The 25329-nt window shown below is 50.7% G+C and overlaps 1 protein-coding gene across 1 annotated transcript in view; it reads right to left on the bottom strand.

The window, feature by feature from the left end:
* Positions 1-7520: 7520 nt before the first annotated feature.
* The window catches only part of RINL (Ras and Rab interactor like), a 38779-nt gene continuing 20970 nt past the window's right edge, over positions 7521-25329 (bottom strand). The window contains exons 6-11 of the mRNA XM_079985373.1: positions 23795-24169; positions 20853-21512; positions 16473-16787; positions 15048-15176; positions 11155-11321; positions 7521-8810 (exon numbers count right to left, since the gene is read on the bottom strand). Coding sequence (XP_079841499.1) covers positions 8448-8810; positions 11155-11321; positions 15048-15176; positions 16473-16787; positions 20853-21512; positions 23795-24169 — 2009 coding nt within the window. The 3' untranslated portion in view covers positions 7521-8447. The remainder of the gene's footprint in view (positions 8811-11154; positions 11322-15047; positions 15177-16472; positions 16788-20852; positions 21513-23794; positions 24170-25329) is intronic.

Below are 25329 nucleotides of genomic sequence, written 5' to 3' on the forward strand. Positions count from 1 at the left end.
CATTTGCCACGTAACGTTTTCCAAAGGGAGTATTTCCCTCTTCAGTTCACAGACTTGCTCCTGATCTTCATTATTAAGTGGGTTATAAATGTTGTTTAATTAAACGAGCCATGTTTTATTTATTATTGAGTTTGCACCCCACACTTTCCTCCAAGGAGATGAAGGTGGCATAAATGAGCGTCTCCCTTTCCATATTATCCTTACAACAATAACCCTTTGAGGCAGGTTGATATCAGCAGCCGACGCAGTCACCCCATGAGCTTCATTGCCAAGTAGCAATTCGAACTCAGGTCTTTCAGCTAAGAAGGTATAGACTGCCACCGCCAGGGGGACATACACCCTTCAGTTGCTCAGAACTGTTTGTCAGAAAGGGAGTGGCGGGATACAAGTCTTTAAAAAAAATAAAATTAAAAAGGAACAGAGCGGAGGCGTCTCCTTTGTTTTTGAATTGCCAACTCAAAATCTCAAATCAACAACAATCCGACTGAATCCATACCTAAGCAAACGATGAGTTTCTTTCCCCGACTCCTGAAGGAACCAGAACTTTTTGGCAAAGATGATTTTCAAGCAATCTTTAGCTTGGCATCCATCTGAAAGACGTTTAGTGGCTTCGCCTGCCTTCTAACCCATTTAATGTTTCGATAAATGTTCGTGCTAGGAATGTGTTGGTAAAGGTGCCTTTTAATATTGGTGGGGCGGTATCAAAGCGTCTGCTAACTGAAGAAACAAAAAGTACTCTTCAATAATGGAAGGGAAAGGTTGTCTTCAATTGTTTTCTTTGTGGAAGCAGCCCAAAAGAAACAAAATTATCCCCCCCCCAGATGCAATAATGCCTCACCCTTGAAACGTTTGATTTCAATCAACTTTTGTAGATTGTTTTACTTTATTTATTATTATTATTATTATTATTATTATTATTATTATTACTACTACTACTACTACTACTACCCTGGCCACCAGCAACTAGATTTTATAATAGAAGCGGGATGGGTATAAGACCCCAATTCTTCATGCCCTAATTGTGGGGTAACTAGTCTCATATAACCAGCATGCTTGAGTCTAATTAATGCAATAAGGGGTTAATGCCATAGAGTAAGCTGTTCTGCCAGCCTCACCTTGGGAGGAAATGGACAACTAAGCCTTTGTTGTACTCAGTCTATATGTGAATTCTCTGAGCTGCTCCAGCCACATGGCTTTAACCACCCTCTTTTGCTTCAGACCAGAATGGAATCTGAAACTAGTGTTTTTCCTATACCAATAGTTCAGGAACTGTTTTGTAACCAAGCAACATTTCACAGCTTGCGCAACTTTTTTCTGACTGCTGTAAGGAAAAGCACATGAATCTGACCTTTATAGAGTTTTGTAAGTAAACCGTTTTATAACTTACTAGTGATCTGTCATTGTGCTAGGGAATGCTTTCAGAGTCACTGGAAAAGGCACATTTTAAAGCTTTTACAGCCTATATTTCCACTCTTTTCTTTGCTGCAGGCTTTTGTGATGTTAAATCACTGCCGGGGTTCTCTCACCAAAGAGTACTTGCCCCAAACTTGGGTTGTGGCTTCCAGGATTTCCAACACTGATCTGGCCACCCCCCCCCCCACAAGTCAGGGGTCTTCAGGTGCAGTGGCGTAGCGTGGGTTATCAGCACCCGGGGCAAGGTAAGTAATTTGCGCCCCCTAACCCATGGATTTGCGCCCCCTAACCCGTGGATTTCCCTAACCCCCAAATGTTGCGCCCGGTGCGGCCGGCCCCCCCTGCACCCCCCACGCTACGCCACTGTTCAGGTGCCACTCATTTTCCAACCCCCTTTTGCTCTCTAAAGGTAAAGGGAGCCCTGACCATTAGGTCCAGTCGTGGCTGACTCTGGGGTTGCGGCACTCATCTCGCTTTATTGGCCGAGGGAGTCGGAGTACAACTTCTGGGTCATGTGGCCAGCATGACTAAGCCTCTTCTGGCGAACCAGAGCAGCGCACGGTAATACCGTTTACCTTCCCGCCGGAGTCCTAGGCTCTGTGGTTTAACCCACAGTGCCACCCGCGTCCCTTTTGCTCTCTAAAGGTAAAGGTAAAGGTACCCCTGCCCGTACGGGCCAGTCTTGACAGACTCTGGGGTTGTGCGCCCATCTCACTTAAGAGGCCAGGGGCCAGCGCTGTCCGGAGACACTTCCGGGTCACGTGGCCAGCGTGACGAAGCTGCTCTGGCGAGCCAGAGCCGCACACGGAAACGCCGTTTACCTTCCCGCTGGTAAGCGGTCCCTATTTATCTACTTGCACCCGGAGGTGCTTTCGAACTGCTAGGTTGGCAGGCGCTGGGACCGAGCAGCGGGAGTGCACCCCGCCGCAGGGATTCGAACCGCCGACCTTTCGATCGGCAAGCCCTAGGCGCTGAGGCTTTAACCCACAGCGCCACCTGCGTCCCATAATCCATGGGTTAAAGGTAAAGGTACCCCTGCCCGTACGGGCCAGTCTTGACAGACTCTGGGGTTGTGCGCCCATCTCACTTAAGAGGCCAGGGGCCAGCGCTGTCCGGAGACACTTCCGGGTCACATGGCCAGCGTGACATCGCTGCTCTGGCGAGCCAGAGCCGCACACGGAAACGCCGTTTACCTTCCCACTGGTAAGTGGTCCCTATTTATCTACTTGCACCCGGAGGTGCTTTCGAACTGCTAGGTTGGCAGGCGCTGGGACCGAGCAGCGGGAGCGCACCCCGCCACAGGGATTCGAACCGCCGACCTTTCGATCGGCAAGTCCTAGGCGCTGAGGCTTTAACCCACAGCGCCACCTGCGTCTCTAGGTCTCACCTGCGTCACCTGCTCTCTAGGTCGGTCCAATTTGACCTCCGATTGCCAACAGCAATGGATGAAACTGTTAGAACACCCACAGCCCTTGTAATCTGACATTTGCAGTTTGAGGATGAAGGCTGGATGTCTTTTTCACTGTGCATTCATCACAATTTGCACTCCTGGTGTGGTTATACGCAAGTCTTCTTTAAATACCGTTTGCACCCGCAAAACACTCGGGGTGGACCCTCGGTACGCGTCCCATAACGTCCTACAGAAACCCTGACACTTTTTCTAGTATTCTTCTAGGGCTTAGCTGCTAGCCAGTGTAGATGACAGCTCAGTCGGTAGAGCACGAGACTCCTTAATCTCAGGGTTGCTGGTTCGAAACCCACATTTAGGCAAAAAGATTCCTGCATCGCAGGGAGTTGGACTTCTTGTTGTTTAGTCGTTTAGTCGTGTCCGACTCTTCGTGACCCCATGGACCAGAGCATGCCAGGCACTCCTGTCTTCTACTGCCTCCCGCAGTTTGACCAAACTCATGCTGGTAGCGTCGCAAACACTATCCAACCATCTCATCCTCTGTCATCCCCTTCTCCTTGTGCCCTCCATCTTTCCCAACATCAGGGTCTTTTCCAGGGAGTCTCCTCTTCTCATGAGGTGGCCAAAGTATTGGAGCCTCAGCTTCAGGATCTGTCCTTCCAGTGAGCACTCAGGGCTGATTTCCTTCAGAATGGAGAGGTTTGATCTTCTTGCAGTCCATGGGACTCTCAAGAGTCTCCTCCAGCACCAGAATTCAAAAGCATCAATTCGCCCACCGAAACCCTTCCACAAATACCAGCCTGGAGTGGCGCCCCATGTTGGCTCCCATTTGCAATTTCCACCCGCAAGTTGCTTCCGATCTCTCACTCGGCGTTCCACGTGGTTGGTGGGGAACGGCGGAGGCAGGTGAGGAAACATCTGGCTGCAAACCTTCCCCCCTCCCCTCCCTCCGGCAACCTTACACCTGTTCCCGGTTAGCTGTGCAAAACACAAAAGCCAGGCCCAGGGGTTTGTTGCAACATCGGGGCGTCGGTTCAAGACGTGCCGCACAACAGGCCTGCCTGTGCAGGAATCTGCAGGTTGGGAGGACCCGGTGCCAGGAAATGGTTTCTTGGAAATAGACAAAAAAAGGGGGGGGGGGAACTCCTCCCCATCACTGTGTCCTGCTCTCCATTTCCATTGCTCTTGTATCTTCTCCCACTCCTGGGCTCAGGGGAGCACACCTGTGCACGGAATGAGATGCCTATGGGACTGAACTCATAGTGACCTCCCTCTTTGAAAAATGGAGGTACATGGTCTTTCTGGGGAGCTGATCTTTTGGCAAGTCCCCTGCCACAGACGGGTTGGACACGGCAGAGGAATGGGGAGAGGAGCCAGCTGGGGAACCCACAAAGGAAGAAGGCTTGGAGATGGGGCAAGGATGAGTGGGAGAAGAGGGAGCTGACTGGGAGATGGTGGTGTTGGAAGTGGAATAGGTAACAGTTTAGTGAGCAGAGAGAGTTTGTGGCAGAGAGCAGTGCAGAATCAGAGGCTGAAGAGCTGGCAAAAGGCAGGGATTGGTCCGGCAGGTGAAGAAACCAGGGTGTCTCCCCTCCCCACTCGTCTCCCAGAACCAGAAGAGGTGTGAAATGGGCAGAGGAGAGGTTGGCTGCAGGTAGACACCGTCTCTGATTGCTTGGGGGAAGCCCCGGAGAGGAGGGGACCTAGACAGCTGCGGGGAGGCAGGGGTTTTCAGTCTCGGCAACTGATCCATGGGGTGAGACCTACTAGGGTATGCTGCCCATTAGGCCTGACCTCTACCAAGTCTGTGCAGATCGTGTTCTTGCTAATGAAGAGTTAACTCCAACTTGCACAGTGTGATTTATTGTTGGCTCGCTCCTGACTCCCAAAAACTTGTTGTGTGAATCACAGACCCCTAAAATGAAGAATGTGTCTTGTTTTCTGGGTATCGGACTCCTCCAGCCTTCCCTGTCCCTTGGCCACAATAAATGTTGTGGGACAACTTGAACCAGCACTGGATGGGCTAAGGTGATCTTCTACCAAGTTTGTGCAGATCATGTTCTTACTAATAAAGAGTTAACTCCCAACTTGAACGGTGGGATTTACTGCTGGCTGAGGCTGATAGGACCCCAACAACACCTGGAGGTGTCAGGAAGGACCATTAGCTGAGTGGCAGAGAAACTCTCTTGCAAGCAGAAGGTTGCAGGTTCAATCCCTGGCAGCTCCGGATACAGAGACTCCTGCCTGAAATCCTGGGAAGCTGCTGTTGGTCAGTGTAGACAATATTGAATCAGATGGACACATGGTCTGATTCAGTATAAGGAAGCTTCCCGTGTTCCTATGAAGCGCTTAAAATCTTCCATCCCCTTCTACATTTCCAACAGTACTTAGCAAATTAAGCCTGTGTACACACCACATACCCTTCCCTGGCCAAAGAATCCTGGGAGCTCTAGTTGATGGGTGCTGGGAATTACAACCTCTGTTAGGGGTAAACTACGGTTCCCGCTATGGTTTTCCCAGTAGTGATGTATGGAAGTGAGAGCTGGGCCATAAAGAAGGCTGATCGCCAAAGAATGGATGCTTTTGAATTCTGGTGCTGGAGGAGACTCTTGAGAGTCCCATGGACTGCAAGAAGATCAAACCTCTCCATTCTTTTTAAATAATATTTATTCCAGTTTTAGAGGTTACAAAAAGAAAACACTAAATTAGGCATGAAAAAACAAAGCAATACATCACAATAGATACAAACAGACAAAAAATAGAGGAAAAAAAGAAAAAAAACAACGCAGAAAAATGCGAATAAAAAACAAAACAAACCTTCCCATAACTTATTTTTCATCAGCTTATTTCCTTGACCTCCTCACACCTCCCTTTTTTGTATTCTAGTTCAATAGGATGTTTCAGCAAATCCTTTCCAACTTTGCTTTTATCCTAATAATTTATCTTGATATACTGTTATTCACGTCTTTCACAAATTAAGACGTCAGTTTTAACCTAATCCTTATATCATTTCTGCTAAAACCACATTACTTCATTCCAACAACCTTCTAACATTCCTTAATTTTACAATGTTTCTGTAGATAGACTTTAAATTTTTTCCAATCTTCTTCCACCGACTCTTCACCTTGGTCTCGGATTCTGCCAGTCATTTCCGCCAATTCCATATAGTCTATCACTTTCATCTGCCATTCTTCCCGGGTGGGTAAATCTTGTGTCTTCCCAAACCTCTCCATTCTTAAGGAAATTACGGTAGCCCTGAGTGCTCACTGGAAGGACAGATCCTGAAGCTGAGGCTCCAATACTTTGGCCACCTCATGAGAAGAGAAGACTCCTTGGAAAAGACCCTGATGTTGGGAAAGATGGAGGGCACAAGGAGAAGGGGACAACAGAGGCAAGATGGTTGGACAGTGTTCTCGAAGCTGCCAGCATGAGTTTGACCAAACTGCAGGAGGCAGTGGAAGACAGGAGTGCCTGGCGTGCTCTGGTCCAGGGGGTCACGAAGAGGCGGACACGACTAAACAACAACAACATGGTTCCCACAATCCTTTGGGTGGCTTGGAATGTGTTCAAATTGTAAGATATGACTGGAAGAGCTGTTCGACAGGGGAACGGTCTCCCTCGGGAGGTTGTGGACTCTCCTTTGTTGGAGGCCTTTAAGCAGAGTTTGGATGGCCATCTGTCATGGATACATTAGTGGAGATTCCTTCATTGAGGGGGTTGGACTAGATGACCCCGGGAACCCTTCCAGCTCTACAATTCCAAGGTTCTAAGTTAGTTATGGTTTTGAGCTTCCGTAATAGAAAACAGATGCTGCCCTCTGCTGGGTAGACGTGAGAATGGATGGATTAAAACAACAGATGGAATAAGGGTGGGTGGGTGTAGTTGCTCCTTGCCTCCCTGGCTTAAAAAACAACAACATTGTCTTCTCCATTATCTTAAGCTACTCTCAGACGGTAGAACCACGGCAGCCCATCTCGCAACACTCTAGACCATAGCTGTCAACTTACAGATTTGAAAATAAGGGATCAGCAGCCCAAATAAGGGATTTTCCAAGCACAGGTATGTTCGACTTCTGAGCCCCTCCGAGGCAAAGGCAGAAAGCCCAGCCAGCCGCCAAACGAAGCCTCAAGCGGTGGTTCCCACAGCGCAGCAACCCGGCAAAGGGGATGCAGCAAGGAAAACCACCATCACCTCTCTGCTGGGAAGTGCTGAGCAAAGGCGAGTCCCCAGGCAACGTGGCTGATTTGATCGGCACAAGGCATGCAAGCTACACCCCCCAGTCGTTCTCAGACTCCTTATTGGGTGAGCAACGCAGCCAAGCAACACAGTTGGAGCCTCCCTCCTCCCTGGCTGGCAGGGAGGGAGGGAGAGGAGCTGCTTCCTTTGAAACCCGGGAAATTTAAGGGACATCATCAATAAGGGACAGCGGCGGGACACGTTGCTGGGATAAGGGAGTTTCCCGCCAAATAAGGGACAGTTGACAGCTATGCTCTAGACTCCGATCACCATCAGCCCCAGCTATGGACGAAGGATTCTGTATGCACTCAAAGCCAAATCTGCCCAAATCTGCCTCACTTTCCAAAACACTGCACAAACCAAAATGCAGCCGTCCGTCGACATTCCCCCTTCACCAAACGTTGCCATGCAGTTCTCCAGTCAAGGTTTACAAAAGTGCATGGATGAGGGGGAAAACACAATGTGAATAAAAATGAAGGTATTTGTGAAAATGACATTGAAAAACACGCAGTGTGGGGAGGAAACAGGGTGAAGCAATGTGCACACTCCTCAAAATGTAAAGATGTGTTTATTGGGAGAAATCGGCAATAAGATACTGATGAAATGTCACGGTTTTTGGGAAATTGTGAATCGCTTCGAAATGTAGAGAGCTGGATTTAATAGAATGGTACCTTGGAAGTCGAACGGCTTGGCTCCCGAACAAATCGTCTCCAGAACGTCACAAACCCGGAAGTGACTGTTCCAGTTTGCGAACTATTTTTGGAAGCCGAACATCCGACGGGGCTTCCGATTGGCTGCAGGAGCTTCCTGGAGCCAATCAGAAGCTGCGATTTGGTTTCCGAAAGTTTTGGAAGTCGAACGGACTTCCGGAACGGATTCCGTTCAACTTCCAAGGTATTGGGGGGAAATGAGAAAGTGAGAGGACTGGAACTGAACAGGTCCTGCCACCTGCAGCCTCAGCCAGCCAGGCCAATGGCCAGGGATGATGGGAGTTGTAGTCCAACAATATCTAGAGTAGTCCAAGATGGCTAAGCCTGCCTTAAGGCCCCATATGCTCTAGGCATTTAAAGCAGTTTCATACCACTTCAACTGTAATGCCACTTAAGTTTCCCACTTATCCTTACTAGTCTGGTCAGCCCTGGTCTAAACAGAAGAGGGAACTCTGGCAGGGCAACAGGAGTAGTAAAAAAACAAAATGGCGGCCGCTCCCTCACAAGCTTCCATGCAAAGGAGAAAGGCTCATCACCCTGAGGTCTTCTGCCCAAGACATTTCCTGGCGGACGTTTTATCGCCCAGTCTCTCAGCTTTTCCTGAAGTTTCCGCCCAGTCAGAAACCCAAAAGCTTGGTCAACCTTCTGGGGACATTTCCGGAAGCTTCCGAGGCCTACGCTCAATCCGGTTGCCCTGTGTCCTTGCTTTTGAGGGGCTCCCGGGCCTCAGTCGAGCGGTCAGGGTTCGAAAGGGAAGGGGGAGCGGCGGTAGCGGGAAGCCCCTTGTCTTTGGGCTTGTAGACGAAACTCCCGAGCCCCCCTTGGGTCTGGAGGGTCTCTGAGCGGAGTCTCTGCGGGCAGCTGTCCCCGGCCAAGAGCTGAGAGGAGCCGTGCGACACCAAGAAGAGGCCGTGGGACTCGGGATCGGAGACGCCGTACTTCTCGGCGCACACGGCGCACACGGATGCTGTTGTCATGTCAGGGGGCACGGAGATGGTCTTCTGGTTGTTGAAGGGTTCGCAGAAGGAGACATAGAGGATGTTCTGAAGGGGGGTGGGAAGCAAGAAGTTACCGTGTGGCCAAGGCCCTTGAGGTAGTAGGCCTGCCATTGAAGCAATTGTTCTCCAACATATTGGAGTGGCAGGAGCAAATAATAATAATAATAATAATAATAATAATAATAATAATAATGTATTATTGATACCCCGGACACGGGTGGCACTGTGGGCTAAACCACAGAGCCTAGGACTTGCCGATCAGAAGGTCGGCGGTTCGAATCCCCGTGACAAGGTGAGCTCCCATTGCTCAGTCCCTGCTCCTGCCAACCTAGCAGTTCGAAAGCACATCAAAGTGCAAGTAGATAAATAGGTACCGCTCCGGTGGGAAGGTAAACGCCGTTTCCGTATGCTGCTCTGGATCGCCAGAAGCGGCTTAGTCATGCTGGCCACATGACCCAGAAGCTGTATGCTGGCTCCCTTGGCCAGTAAAGCGAGATGAGCGCCGCAACCCCAGAGTCGTCCGTGACTGGACCTAACGGTCAGGGGTCCTGTTACCTTTACCTTTATATTGATACCCCGCCCATCTGACTAAAAACACGATAAAACATCAGACACTGAAAACTTTCCTAAACAGGGCTGCCTTCAGATGTCTTCTAAAAGTCAGATAGTTGTTTATTTCCTTGACATCAGATGGGAGGGCGTTCCACAGGGAGGGTGCCACTACCAAAAAGGCCCTCCGCCTGGTTCCCTGTAACCTCACTTCTCAGAGTGAGGGAGTCGCCAAAAGGCTCTCGGAGCTGGACCTCATGAACAATGGGGGTGGAGACGCTCCTTCAGGTATACTGGGCCAAGGCCATTTAGGGCTTTCAAGGTCAGCACCAACGCTTTGAATTGTGCTCGGAAACGTACTGGGAGCCAAGGTAGGTCTTTCAGGACCGGTGTTATATGTTAGATGGCAAGTGTGGCAGGGAGATTCAAGGACAATCAAAGAAACCTTTCTACATTTCAATGTAGTATAGTACGGTATCAAAATATTTCTATTTGCAGAATATGGAGAGAGATCTTTTCACGAGCAATTGGCTAGTCTTCCACAGTTCTCCACGGGACATTGTTGTGAATTTCAACTGTGGCTGATATGAAAGACTGGAAAAGAGAAAGGAGTCTTTTCGTTGACGAGAGTTGGGCTTGTCTCATATGAGACCTGATACAACAAGATTACCCAGCAAAAGCAAGGTCACACCTCTCGATGAGTTTGTAGATGTACTTAAGGTACGTATGTCAGAGGCTCATTTATAAAAATATTTTGTGGAGGATTCCTGTTTTTATGCAGCTCTTACACTTTCTGGATGTTCCATGATCATGTCCCTTCCAATTCTACAATTCTAGGATATAGTGGTACCTTGGTTTAAGAACAGCTTAGTTTATGAAGAACTTGGATTAAGAACGCTGCAAACCCAGTGTTTTGGTTTGTGAACTTTGCCTTGGAAGCAGAACATGTTTTGCTTCCTGTTGAGTGTGTTCCATTTGTAAATTGAGTCCCCCGCCGCTATGGGAAAGCACGCCTTGGTTTAAGAACGCTTTGGTTTAAGAATTGACTTCCGGAACAGATTAGGTTTGTAAACCAAGGTAGCACTGTACTATGAACTTGCGGAATGACCGGCGACGCTCCTGCAGATGATCTCAGGGATTGGGCTAGGATATAAAGGTGTCCCTGGGGCAACCTGAACCTCAGCTAATTACCGTATTTTTTGCTCTATAAGACTCACTTTTTCCCTCCTAAAAAGTAAGGGGAAATGTGTGTGCGTCTTATGGAGCGAATGCAGGCTGCGCAGCTATCCCAGAAGCCAGAACAGTAGGAGGGATTGCTGCTTTCACTGTGCAGTGATCCCTCTTGCTGTTCTGGCTTCTGAAATTCAGAATATTTTTTTTCTTGTTTTCCTCCTCCAAAAACTAGGTGCGTCTTGTGGTCTGGTGCGTCTTATAGAGCGAAAAATACGGCAATGCAAGGACCTTGAACCCGGCTCGGTAGTGGATGGGCAGCCAGTAAAGATGATTAGATACCAAACAGTAAGCTTGCAACCCCAAGAGATGTCAGTCATTCCCTCTTTCCATCCACACCAGAAACGGCACCCAGGCACCCTTAAGCTGTTTCTTTGCCCTGCATGGCTTGATTTCAAACCCTGTAGCCAAAAAAAAAAGTCACCCGACATCATTGTGATGTCAGTTTGATTGGCAGGTGAGGAACAGGTGTGGGGGAGGTACTACACTGGCCTGACAGTTCCGCACTCCATCCCGGAATTTGGCTCCCAGAATCCCTTGCTCTCTCCCACTTCTTAGCCCCCCCCCCCCCACTTCAGCACAGGACTTCTTCTGCAGACTCCAGCCTCACCTGGGAATGGCGCCTGTTGGCGTGGTGATGGTGGATGGTTCGGCGCCGATGCCACTGATGGATGGAGCGCTGGGCCTCAATGCTGATTTGCCGCGTCACTGTGGCCGCTGGTTGGAAGTTCTCGATGTGGAAGAGGGCGCCAAACCAGGTGGTGAGGTAATAGCCTCCTGCGGCGTGAGAGGGAGGGAGAAGAGAAAACCCGCGTCAAGATGGAGATGCATGGGCTCAGGAAGGCTTTTGTGCACTGTTGGATCCAAACCCTTCAGAGGACTGAACTCGGGCTTGGCTTAAGCACAGAAGCGACACCTGGGCCACTGTTCTCAGACCTGTCCACCAGGTGGGCCACTCCCTGAACCAGAATGTTCCTTAGAGTGAAAATAGAAACGCTAATCCTGTGCCCGTTGGCAAAGACATCATCGCTTGGTGTGCTTCAGTGCACATCAGCGCAGTTCAATTAACTCAAATGCAGTAGAAGTGGAGTGTGGCTTTGCGTTCCTCTGTTCTAGGGATGCAAAACCCGTGGCTTGCCATTTATAATAATGACATGTACAGTCATACTTTGGGTTGAAGTTTCTTCAGGTTGAGCGCTTTCGGGTTGCGCTCCGAGGTGACCCGGAAGTAACAGAACGCGTTACTTCTGGGTTTCGCCGCTCGCGCATGTGCAGACACTCAAAATGACGTCGCGCGCATGCACAGAAGCGACAAATCGCGACCCACGCAGGCATGCAGATGCGGATTGCGTTTGCTTCAGGATGCGAACAGGGCTCCGGAACAGATCCCATTCGCATCCAGAGGTACCACTGTATACCGTATTTTTCACTCTATAAGATGCACCAGACCACAAGATGCACCTAGTTTTTGGAGGAGAAAAACAAGGAAAAAAATATTCCGAATCTCAGAAGCCAGAACAGCAAGAGGGATCGCTGCGCAGTGAAAGCAGCAATCCCTCTTGCTGCTCTGGCTCCTGGGATAGCTGTGCAGCCTGCATTCGCTCCATAAGACACACACACATTTCCCCTTACTTTCTAGGAGGGAAAAAGTGAGTCTTATACAGCAAAAAATACGGTAGGTATAAGACTGTATATAAATTCAATAAATGAATAAAAAAATTAAAAAAATATGTTGCTGGACTACAACTCACATCATCCCTGACCATTGGGTCATGCTGGCTGGGGATGATGGGAGCTGAAGTCCAACAGCTCCCTCCCACCTGTGCTTTATTCCCTATATGTGTGTCATGGACTGGCTGGATGCAGAGGAATGGTGGGAGGAACCAGATAGAGGATCCCCCAAGAGAAGAAGGCTCAGAGCCTGGGGATTGGTGGTGGGACGGCAATGAGTAGTCAGAGAGAGAAGATGGGGAAGAGGAGGTTGGAAACTGAAGAGGGAACAGGGCTTCGTGAGCTGGGAGAGTTTGTGGCAGAGAGCAGTCTAGAATCAGAGGTAGGAGAGGAAGGGGGGCCAAGAGGCAGAGGTGAGGCAGGCTGGGGAAGAAGCCAGGGGGTCTCCCCCTCCTGCTGTGACAAGCTCCCTTCCCCCCTGGTCTCCAAGAACCAGAAGAGGTATGAAAAGGGGAGAGCAGAGAGAGAGAAGACAACAGAGCCCCAGATTGGGAAGGAGACTTAGGGAACTGTGAGAAGGCAGGGACCTTCAGTTCCCACTTCTGTACCTGGGGCAAGATCTACTGGGATGAGGTGCTGCGCTCACTGGAGGCGGTTGGAGGATGGATGGCGGCTAACAGATTGAGGTTGAATCCTGACAAGACAGAAGTACTGTTTTTGGGGGACAGGAGGCGGGCAGGTGTGGAGGATTCCCTGGTCCTGAATGGGGTAACTGTGCCCCTGAAGGACCAGGTGCGCAGCCTGGGAGTCATTTTGGACTCACAGCTGTCCATGGAGGCACAGGTCAAATCTGTGTCCAGGGCAGCTGTTTACCAGCTCCATCTGGTACGTAGGCTGGGACCCTATCTGCCTGTGGACTGTCTTGCCAGAATGGTGCATGCTCTGGTTATCTCCCGCTTGGACTACTGCAATGCACTCTACGTGGGGCTACCTTTGAAGGTGACTCGGAAACTACAACTAATCCAGAATGCGGCAGCTAGACTGGTGACTGGGGGCAGCGGCCAAGACCATATAACACCGGTCTTGAAAGACCTACATTGGCTCCCAGTACGTTTCCGAGCACAATTCAAAGTGTTGGTGCTTACCTTTAAAGCCCTAAACGGTCTCGGTCCAGTATACCTGAAGGAGCGTCTCCATCCCCATCATTCTGCCCGGACGCTGAGGTCCAGCACCGAGGGCCTTCTGGCGGTTCCCTCATTGCGAGAAGCAAAGCTATAGGGAACCAGGCTGAGGGCCTTCTCAGCAGTGGCACCCGCCCTGTGGAACGCCCTTCCAGCAGATGTCAAAGTGATAAACAACTACCTGACATTCAGAAGACATCTTAAGGCAGCCCTGTTCAGGGAAGTTTTTAAGGTGTGATATTTTACTGTATTTTTGGTTTCTATGGAAGCCGCCCAGAGTGGCTGGGGAGGCCCAGCCAGATGGGCGGGGTATAAATAATTTATTATTATTATTATTATTATTATTATTATTATTATTATTATTATTATTATCACTAGGCCTGGTCTTCTGATTCAACCTGGTTTCCTTTAATAAAGAGTCAACTTACGCCATATGATTTACAGTGGTACCTCAGGTTAAGTACTTAATTGGTTCCGGAGGTCCGTACTTAACCTGAAACTGTTCTTAACCTGAAGCACCACTTTAGCTTATGGGGTCTCCTGCTGCCGCCACGCCACCAAAGCCCGATTTCTGTTCTTATCCTGAAGCAAAGTTCTTAACCTGCAGCACTATTTCTGGGTTAGCGGAGTGTGTAACTTAAAGCATATGTAACCTGAAGCGTATGTGTCAGAGCTGCCCAAGGTCCCAGCTCACAGAGGACCAACGCCAGGTCGTGGTTATATACAAAAGTCTTTATTGAAGTTCAGTTTCCATTCCAAAGCCGTAGCGCGCAGCTCTACGTCTTAAACCCTAGACCGCCGAAGCTCCGTCTGAGTCTCCTCCCGCTAGACACCAGTTCAAGACTCTAGCCTTACTCCACCTCTTCCGTTGTTCTTTCCTCCTCTGGGTCCGTCTGCCCGCCGGCATGTTGCCCTTTCTGGACTCTTCTGATGCTGAGTCCCCGGATTCTTCCCCCTGCCTCCGGCGTGCTTTAGGACCTGGCTCCCAATCCGAGCTCCCTGCTGTCCCGCGCGCCTGTACATTTGAACTTGGCGTGCGCGCCCACCCGGCCACCTTCCTCCTGACCGTTACACTGCTCCTGTCACTGCTTCCCCCTTCGGGGAGGCTAGCTGGACCTGACCTCCCCTTCGTTCCCTCACTCAGCGATAGGGACGTGGTCAGCCCTGACTCATGGGACTCTTCCCCCCCCCCGCTACGCTCTGGTGGGGAAACTGGTCCCGATCTCCAGCTGCTGCTTTGGGAGTCGCTGCTGGCCCCTAGCTTCTGGTGCGTCCCTCCCGGGACCCCCCTTGCCCTGGCCATTGGAGCCCCCTTCTGTGAATCTTCCGATTCGCTGGAGAGGCTCATGGAATCTCTCGGGCCACTGTCATCTTCCCCTACGCTGCCCTCAGATTCTTCCCCTTCGCTCTCCATCTCCCCTCTTCCCTGTGCTTCTGCTCCTGAGCCCCTGACAGTATGTAACCCAAGGTACCACTGTACTGCTGGCTTGTTCCTGACACCTGATCCTGACAACATGAGGCAGAGACCTCTGGGGTCTCCTAGAGACATTAACCCTAAACTTTAGGAGGACATCCAGTACCTAGCAAAAATCCAGATCATTTCAGGATGCCCAAGGGACAGATCCAGGTCTGGCACAACTTGCCGGGTTACCTTCTCCCAGCAGCTGGCTGGGGTCCATCAGTTCCATCATGTACTCGACATCCAGCTGCACCGAAACCACGTCACAGTTCACCAGCATGTAGATCAGAACTGGCAGGAAGTCGTCGGCGCCAAAAGGCTCTTCCGAAAATGGGAAAAGGGAAGAACATCGTCAGAGCCAGCCCTACCGTTCAGGTGCAAGGAAAGCGGATGTAGAGAAATGATTGTCTCTTTCTCTCATAATATAGTCGTACGATACAATATAATAATCTTTACTGTCATTGTCCCATACAGAACAACGAAATTGTCGACTCAAACGTTTTGGTTCCGGGACACCGCAAACCTGGAAGTGTTCTGGTTTGCAAATGTTCTTTGGAACCCGAAAGTCCGACGGGGCTTCCACAGCTTCCGATTGGCTGCAGGAGGTTCCTGCAGCCAATCGGAAGCCGCGCCTTGGTTTTGGAAGTCAAACCGACTTTCTGAACAGATTCCGTTCGGCTTCCAGCTGTACTGGGACTCAGGGGTGAAGCTGAATGTTGGGAGATTCGTTCAGCTGAGATCCAGCACCTAGGACCTTCTGGCGGTTCCCTCATTGTGAGAAGTGAGGTTACAGGGAACCAGACAGAGGGCCTTCTCAGTAGTGGCACCCGCCCTGTGGAACGGCCACCCTTCAGATGTGAAGGAAATAAGCAGCTATCTTCTTTTTAAAAGACATCTGAAGGCAGCCCTGTTCAGGGAAGTTTTTAATATTTAATGCTGTACAGTGGTGCCTCACAAGACGAAAAGAATCCGTTCCGCAATTCTCTTCGTCTAGCGGTTTTTTCGTCTTGCGAAGCAAGCCCATTGACGGCTTAGCGGCTTTTAGCGGCTTTTAGCGGCTTAGCGGATAAGCGGCTTAGCGGCTTAGAAAAAGGGGGGGAAAGGGGAAAAAACCCAGCAGGAACTCGCAAGACATTTTCGTCTTGCGAAGCAAGCCCATAGGAAATTCGTTTTGCGAAGCGCCTCCAAAACGGAAAACCCTTTCGTCTAGCGAGTTTTCCGTCTTGCGAGGCATTCGTCTTGCGGGGCACCACTGTATTGTTTTTAACACTTGATTGGAAGCCGCCCAGAGTGGCTGGGGAAACTCAGCCAGATGGGCGGGGTATAAACAATAAATAATAATAATAATTATTATTATTATTATTATTATTATTATTATTATTATTATTATTATTCAAGACAAGCAAGAAGAAAAGCCCTTCTTCCCAAGTCAGGCCACTTGGTCCATGCAGCTCAGCCCTGCCTACACTGACTGGCAGCCACTCTCTAGAATTTCAGACAGGGAATCCTTCCCCAGCTGGGGACTGAAACTGGGACCTTGCTGGAGGCAAACCAGCTGCTCTATACCACTGAGGTCTGACCCTTCTCAGAGGGATGTTGCCAAGGCAGCCTCCCTACCTGTTCCTCCTGCAGCTTGGTTCATGGCTTCGTAGAGCATCTTGCAGACTTTGAGCATGTGCGTCTCCTTCTTCTTGGGGGAGTATGCCAGGTGCATTAGGTTCAGCTTGGCCTGGATGCGCTCTAAGGCGGCCACATCTGGGACGCCGGCCGTCACGCCCACCTCGGCCAGGCTCTGCCGCCGCATGGTGGCCTGGTGCTCGCGCAGTTTGTCCAGGGTGCCGTCGTGGGCGTGGAATTCGTGCAACTGGGCGTAGATGGAGTTCCGGAGAGGCTTCAGCATGCATTTGTACAGAGCGGCTTCGACCACGGAACCTTGCAGGAAAATGATACAAGAAAGGGGAAGAGGGAGAGGAAGAGAAAATGAAGCCACGACACGTTACTGTGGATCACATAGGTCAGGCAAGCGGTGTATCGGAGGGCGAGCACAGCTCCGGGATTTTTCTCCCCAGAGGAGGAGCAATGGTGCCACCTGGACGCTCCTTGCCCTAGCACGGGGATGAGGCGATGACGAGGCTTTCAAGGTTGTGGCAAGTTTAATGATGATAATAATGGGCGGCTATCCTAAAGGAAGTCAGAGGATGAGAATCCAGGGACCAGACACACTTTCCCCTTTGTTTGATGGCGTTCCAGTTTAAAATATAGCCACATTTTTCGCAAGGTTCCTTGCACTTTGAATTCAATAATAATAATAATAATTTTTTATTTATATCCCGCCCTCCCCAGCCAAAGCCAGGCTCAGAGCAGCTAACAACAATAAAAGTAACACAGCATTCTAAAATCAATTCATTCTAAAGTCAATTCAAATCAAATTAATGGCAACCATTGGGCTAGCGTTCTATGAGGATTACCAAAGGCGGGGTTCAAGCTGTGCCCTGGCCAAAGGCCTGGTGGAACAGCTCTGTCTTGCAGGCCCTGCAGAAAGATGTCAAGTCCCACAGGGCCCTAGTCTCTTGTGACACAGCGTTCCACCAGATCGGGGCCAGTACTGAAAAGGCCCTGACTCTGGTTGAGGCCAGCCTAACCTCCCTGTGGCCTGGGACCTCCAAGATGTTTTTGTTTGAAGACCGCAAGGTCCTCCGTGGGACATACCAGGAGAGGCTGTCCCGTAGGTATGAGAGTCCTAGGCCATATGGGGCTTTGAAGCACCTTAAACCTGATCCTGTACTCCACCGGGAGCCAGTGCAGCTGGAATAGCACCAGGTGAATGTGATCCTGCAGTGAGGACCCCGTAAGGAGTCTCGCCGCAGCATTCTGCACCCGCTGGAGTTTCTGGGTCAGTCTCAAGGGCAGCCCCACGCAGAGTGAATTCAAAACAGAAAGGTTGCATTTTCAGCTGGCTAAGGGCAGGGGCGGAGGAAGGGGGGTGCGGTAGGGGTGGGTTGCCCCAGGTATCACCTCTGAGGGGGGTGACAAAATGCACTCACCGTGGGGCCTGCAGCACACCCAAGCCACGCATCTCTCCTGGGAGTGAAGCGGTGGCTTGGGCACGCGCAGGTTCCGTGCAGCCCAAATTGGACTGCCTGCCGCCTCCCCCCTCAGCTGTAGGGCGGCTGAGTGGGAGGAGGCAGGCAGACTCCTTGGAGGCCCCGCGGAGCGTCCTGCCCCGGCTGGCCCCGTGCCTGGGCACCAGGCATGCGCACTGCCCCAGCTGCCCGATCGCCTTGCTCCGCCGCTGGCTAAGGGGTTTTGTTGTTGTTGTTGACGGCTCAATATGTTAAAAGCTCAGTGTCTTCTACAATATGGCATTCAGAGGTGCGGGGAGAGTGTGTTTTGACTACACACAATTATGGTTTTGGAACATAACCCTTGCTTAAGCTAAGAGTCAGCTATACTGCTGTGCTTCCTCCCACCCCTTAAAGTGAGAATTGGAAAGTTCTCAGGAGTTGAGATTATTGCGTTGCAGGGGGTTGGACTAGATGACCCCTGGGGTACCTTCCAACTCTATAATAATAAGAAAAATTATTTATACCCCGCCCTCCCCAGCCAAGACCAGGCTCAGGGCAGCTAACACCCGGTATAAAACAAATTGATTGAAATACAACTTAAAAACAAGATTAAAATACAACATTAAAATACAGCCTCATTTCAATGGAACGCTTTTTGGGGGATGAAAATGTTAAGTCTTCACCAAGGCTAACTTTCCAGACTGGTCCTACATGGGCCAGAAAAAAGCCAGGGAAGTCCCCAAATAGGTGTTCCATCACAGGAGGAAAAAAGAAAGAGGGGGAGGGAATCAAATTGACTCCAAGCCAAAGGCCAGGCGGAACAACTCTGTCTTACAGGCCCTGCGGAAAGAAATCAGATCCTGCAGGGCCCTGGTCTCATGAGGCAGAGCGTTTCACCAGGCTGGGGCCAGTGCTGAGAAGGCCCTGCTTCTGGTTGAGGCTAATCTGACTTCCTTAGGGCCCGGGACCTCTAGGGTGTTGCTATTTATGGACCTTAAGTCCTCTGTGGGGCATACCGGGAGAGGCGGTCCCATAGGTACGAGGGTCCTCTATGATTCTAAGAAACCTGATTCTGTATTCTGGGTGGAAACATCAGTAAGTGGGCCAAAGCCCAACAAACAAACAAGTGCAGGGAATCCAAAGCCTCTTTGGATTTCTTTGTGTCCAGGAAGCTACCTCGGTTCCTCTTTGCATCTGCTCCCTCCCAGCTGCCTCTGCTGCGTACGGTGTGGGCTGCATCAGAGCCTCAACCACAGCTTCCTAAGTGCTCTGCTCTGGCCCACGTGTGAGCGGATAGCAATGTCGCAAGCTGGCCGCAGTCCAGAGTGGAAACGGCAGGGGTGTTATTTTCGGCTGCTCAGAGATAAGATGAAATACATTTATAAGCAGCTTTGCCGGGAAGCAGGTAACCTGACGGTGTGACGGTTTCTGTTTTGGGGGTAGACAGAGCTTTGCCCCCCACCAAGATTGCAACCTTGGCCATGCAGAGTAGCACAAGAAGAGGAGGAGGAAGAGGAGGAGATCGTGGGGTTGCCAAGTCAGCAGCACCCCAGACCCTGGGATCTCAGGACCCAAATCTGAGCCCTAGGGGGGAGCCCTGGTGATGTCACAGATGTGGGCCCTGGAGAAGGAGGTTAATTGGGAGAGGGCAGTGGAGGAGGGTAGACCCTACAGAGTCTGAGCCCTGGAGACGGAGGTTAATTGGGAGAGGGCAGTGGAGGAGGGTAGACCCTACAGAGTCTGAACCCTGGAGACGGAGGTTAATTGGGAGAGGGCAGTGGAGGAGGATAGACCCTACAGAGTCTGAGCCCTGGAGATGGAGGTTAATTGGGAGAGGGCAGTGGAGGAGGGTAGACCCTACAGAGTCTGAGCCCTGGAGACGGAGGTTAATTGGGAGAGGGCAGTGGAGGAGGGTAGACCCTACAGAGTCTGAGCCCTGGAGACGGAGGTTAATTGGGAGAGGGCAGTGGAGGAGGGTAGACCCTACAGAGTCTGAACCCTGGAGACGGAGGTTAATTGGGAGAGGGGAGGAGGAAGCAACATAGGGCAGCACCCAGCCATACCGATAGTCTGTGCAATAATTTGCAGCGGGCTGAAACTTCAACCTGCACACGTAGTTTTCTGAGTAACTTTTCTTTTTTTAAAAAAAGATTGTATAATTTTAGAAAGTTGTATTATCTTTGAAGGGGGCGTGGCCATGAAGGGGACCCTTGCCACAGCCACACTACTGCCAGCAACCAAAACTATTCAAAACAGATGACACTCAAGTAGGGTTGCCATCATAGCTGTCAACTTTCCCCCCTTTTTAAGGGAAATTCCCTTATTCCGAATAGGATTCCTTGCAAGAAAAGGGAAAAGTTGACAGCTATGGTTGCCATATTTCGAAGATACAAAAAGAGGGCACATTTGCCGACTTCTACTTTTCGCTGTGGGTTAAACCACAGAGCCTAGGACTTGCACATCAGAAGGTGGGCGGTTCGAATCCCCGCGATGGGGTGAGCTCCCGTTGCTCGGTCCCTGCTTCTGCCAACCTAGCAGTTCGAAAGTACGTCAGAGTGCAAGTAGATAAATAGGTACCGCTCCGGCAGGAAGGTAAACGGCGTTTCCGTGTGCTGCTCTGGTTCGCCAGAAGTGGCTTAGTCATGCTGGCCACATGACCCAGAAGCTGTCTGTGGACAAACGCTGGCTCCCTTGGCCAATAAAGCGAGATGAGCGCCGCAACCCCAGAGTCGTCCATGACTGGACCTAATGGTCAGGGGTCCCTTTACCTTTACACTACTGCCAGCAACCAAAACTATTCAAAACAGACGACTCTCAAGTAGGGCTGCCATATTTTGAAGAGAAAAAAGAGGGCACATTTGCCGACTTCTGCTTTTAACTATGGATTGCTCGAAGAGGAAGGGCGGGATGCGAACTTAATAACAATAAATACCCAGGTCCATCTCCTCGGCCTCGCTGTGCTCGCAGACCACATGCAGCTCCGAGCTCTCGCACAGGTAGCCCTTGAGGTTACTGATCATCTGCCGGATCTCCTGGAGCAGGTCGGTGCTGGTAGCGTGCCGTTTCCCGGCTCCGCGCAGGATGTGCCCCACGAAGCTTTGCACCAGCCCTCCCACGTAGGAGGACGGCTCCTGGGCCAGCTCCTGCACCCGCTTGGACACCCGGCGTTCGGCCGAGAGGAACCCGCTGAGCGTGCTGCCCACGGCGGAGAGGCGCTGGAAGACCTTGTAACTCAGGGCGGAGGAGCAGCGGCGCTGCTTCTTCTGCTGAGCAGCCGTGGCGGCGGTGAGAAGCCCCTCCGTCTCGTCCTCCACGCTGCTGACGGAGAGCGAGTCGAGTTCGGGGATGGGAGGCAGCAAGATGTTGTCACTCAGCAGAGAGGATTCAGAGCTGGACTTTTGCAGCGGCCAGGCGGGAGGAGGCGTGGTCGGGATCCCCTCTATCCAGGAGACGCGGTGTGGGGACTTGATCTCCTTCAGGTGGAGGTCGGGGGACAGAGGCAGCTCCTCGGAGGCGGCTTCCATACTGCTGCAGGCGAGGCTGCGATGAAGAGGCCTCCGTCGCGTGGTGGTGGAGCGGAGGAGAGGGTCACCTGAGGGTTGGCAGCAAAGAGAAAGGCATGATGGGTTAAATTGCTCTTACTTGTGGGGTGCTTTTCCCAAGCAGACTCACCTGGCACCATCACTGCAAACCTTCGCTGCATCCGAACTCCAGTCCCCAGGGTGCGCCAGGTCCCTCCTTGTTATGAAGAATCGGAGAGCCAAGTGTCATCAGCATTCTGATGGCACCTGGGCCCCCATCTCCTACAGTTCCAGGTACAAACAGACAATGCGGGTACCTCTGCCCCCATGATTCCCCTTCCAGGTGGCCCTGCAGGACATTACAGAGTCAGCCAAGGGCTCGGCTCTGGACCTTGCCCACCTGTAGCCAGCCAACAGGCAGTTAGAGAGTAACCCTCCGTATGTCAGAAATGGAAATGCACGTTAACCTGCAGGCCGAAATTGCCGTATTTTTTGCTCTATAAGATGCACTTTTCCCCTCCTAAAAAGTAAGGGGAAATGTGTGTGCGTCTTATGGAGCGAATGCAGGCTGCGCAGCTATCGCTGAAGCCAGAACAGGTGAATTTTTTTGGGAAATTTTATTTACAGCATAACACAAACCCTCCCCCCGCCCCAGAAATCCACCCCCATCAAACACGAACATAACAAACAACAAGCATAACATACAACAATACAAACAACCAAATTAAAGACTTCCTTTATCCTGTATCTGGCCGCCTCCTCATCAACATTTGATTCAGAATATATTTTTTTTCTTGTTTCCCTCCTCTAAAAACTAGGTGCGTCTTATGGTCGGGTGCGTCTTATAGAGCGAAAAATACAGTACATACAAAACAGACTATCATAGTATCATAGAATTGTCGAGTTGGAAGGGACCAGAAGGGTCTACTTCAAACCCCTGCCATGCCCATGACCCTAAGATTAAGAGTCTCATCCTGTACAGTGGTGCCTCGCAAGATGAAATTAATTCGTTCCGCGAGTCTCTTTGTCTTGCGGATTTTTTGTCTTGCGAAGCACGGCTATTAGCGGCTTAGCGGCTTAGAAAAAGGGGGGGAAAGGGAAAAAACTCGCAAGAACTCGCAAGACGTTTTCGTCTTGCGAAGCAAGCCCATAGGGAAATTCGTCTTGCGAAGCACCTCAAAAACGGAAAACTCTTTCGTCTAGTGAGTTTTTCGTCTTGCGAGGCATTCGTCTTGCGGGGCACCACTGTACTCACTGAGTTATCACACTGAAGCGCTCCCTCTCTCTCTCTCTCTCTCTCTCTGCCTCTCCCACCCACCCCTTACCAGCTGAAAGTGCATGCCAGGGTGGTGCTTGCCAGCTTTTATCTGCATTGTCCTTCTGTCCACATGCTTCCCAGGAGGGACAGGACACAATCTGCTCTTATCAGCAGACACTGAGGTCCAGCTCCAAGGGCCTTCTGGCGGTTCCCTCGTTGTGAGAAGTGAGGTGACAGGGAGCCAGGCAGAGGACCTTCTTGGTAGTGGCACCCACCCTGTGGAATGCCCTCCCAGCAGATGTCATGGAAAGAAGCAACTACAGTGGTACCTCTGGTTATGTATTTAATTTGTTCCGGAGGTCTATTCTTAACCTGAAACTGTTCTTAACCTGAAGCACCACTTTAGCTAATGGCGCCTCCTGCTGCCACCGCACCGCCAGAGCACGATTTCTGTTCTCATCCTGAAACAAAGTTCTTAACCCGAGGTACTATTTCTGGGTTAGCGGCGTCTGCAACTTGAAGCGTATGTAACCCGAGGTACCACTGTATCCAACTTTCAGAAGACATCTGAAGGCAGCCCTGCTTAGGGAAGATTTTATTGTCTGATGTTTTATCGTGATTTTAATATTCTGTTGGGAGCCGCCCAGAGTGGCTGGGGAAACCCAGCCAGGAGGGCGGGGAAGAAATAATTAATAATTAATAATAATTATTATTATTAACCAGTAATTAAAAAGTAGTCCTCCTCAGGGAGCCTCTTAGCTGAAGGCAGAATTACAGGCGAAACAGACAGGCAAGATGATCCCAGTGATGCTGCCTTGCTCTCCCAAACACAGACACACAGACACACACCACACTACCTTACTGGCTGAGAGCAGTGGCGTAGCATGGGGGATGCTTGCCTTGCCCCGGGTGCTGACAACCCACGCTACGCCACTGGCTGAGAGGGCAGGCACTTTCCCCAGCCCTACCCAGAGATACCGAGGATTGAATCTGGGGCCTTCTGCATGCCGAGTGCAGCAGGAGAGAAGGAAAATTGGAAGCAGAGTCTTCATGCTACAAATGTCGCAGATGCCCTCAATAGCAGCAGCTCCTTACCTTTCTCCATCTCCTCCTCCTGCTCCTCTTCTGGAGACTCTGGATGATCCAGACTCCCACGGGCTCTTTGTTTCCTGGATGCTGCTTTTACGGAGCCGGACTTCCGGGGAGTCCCCAGCCCGTTCTGGAACCGCAGAGTGCCTCTCGTGCTACTGGACCGGCACAAGCTGGACGCGAGGTCAAGCCAGCTTGCATCACTGTGCACTGAGACGAACAGCGGGTTGATGATGCACAGAGCTTCATCCTCGGACGTTATCCGGACAGAACAGACCGCCTGTCTGCATTCAGAGGGGGCTCCATCCAGACCCACAGGCCCTTCTTCAACTTCAGCCGACACCAGCCTGTCGTCAGGTTTAAGGGGCATTGTCCAGAACTCTGACAATGAAGCAAAGCGAGAATGTGAAAGTTACTTTCTCCCCCCCCCACCAGGTGGCTTTCCTGTGCCTTTAATTAACAGCTGCCTGACAGGGAGCTATTAAAACAAGAGTAGCTTCCCAACATGGAATTGCAAACTGGAAAGAGCTGGGCCACCGTGATTTCTCCACCAGCTCCATCTGGTATGCAGGCTGAGACCCTATCTGTCATTTTGGACTCGCAGCTGTCCATGGAGGCACAGGTCAATTCTGTGTCCAGGGCAGCTGTTTATCAGCTCCATCTGGTACGCAGGCTGAGACCCTTATCTGCCCGCAGACTGTCTTGCTAGAGTGATGCATGCTCTGGTTATCTCCCGCTTGGACTACTGCAATGCGCTATCTGTGGGGCTACCTTTGAAGGTGACCTGGAAACTACAACTAATCCAGAATGCGGCAGCTAGACTGGTGACTAGGAATGGCTGCTGAGACCATATAACACCAGTCCTGAAAGACCAGAATTACAGTATGTTTCCGAGTACAATTCAAAGTTTTGATGCTGACCGTTAAAGCCCTAAAGGCCCATTATATCTGAAGGAGCGTCTCCACCCCCATTGTTCTGCCCAGACACTGAGGTCCAGCACTGAGGGCCTTCTGGCGGTTCCCTCACTGCGAGAAGCCAGGTTACAGGGAACCAGGCAGAGGGCCTTCTCGGTAGTGGCACCCACCCTGTGGAACGCCCTCCCACCAGATGTCAAAGAGAACCATAACTACCAGACTTTTAGAAGACATCTGAAGGCAGCCCTGTTTAGGGAAGCTTTTAATATTTGACGCATTACTGTATTTTAATATTTTGTTGGAAGCCGCCCAGAATGGCTGGGGAAGCCCAGCCAGATGGGTGGAGTATAAATAATAAATTATTATTATTATTCTGACTCTCATACAGCTTGTTAGCAAGGCATAGGACCCTCATCCCAGAACAAGGTGAGTGGGGGCTAATGCGGACACACACAAAAGCCAGCCTTGGAGAGGAGACCATTTTGAATTTTTTTTCCTAATAAAGACTGTAGGAACTTCCAGAAAAACTGTTTGTTGAGCAATATTCCTCAATATTGCAGGGAGATTAGACATTGTTGGCTATCGAATGAGCATTCACCTTGTGGGGAGGACAGAGGTTGGCTACTT

Source organism: Podarcis cretensis (assembly GCF_951804945.1).
Source record: "Podarcis cretensis genome assembly, chromosome: 8".
In the NCBI taxonomy this organism is placed as follows: domain Eukaryota; kingdom Metazoa; phylum Chordata; class Lepidosauria; order Squamata; family Lacertidae; genus Podarcis; species Podarcis cretensis.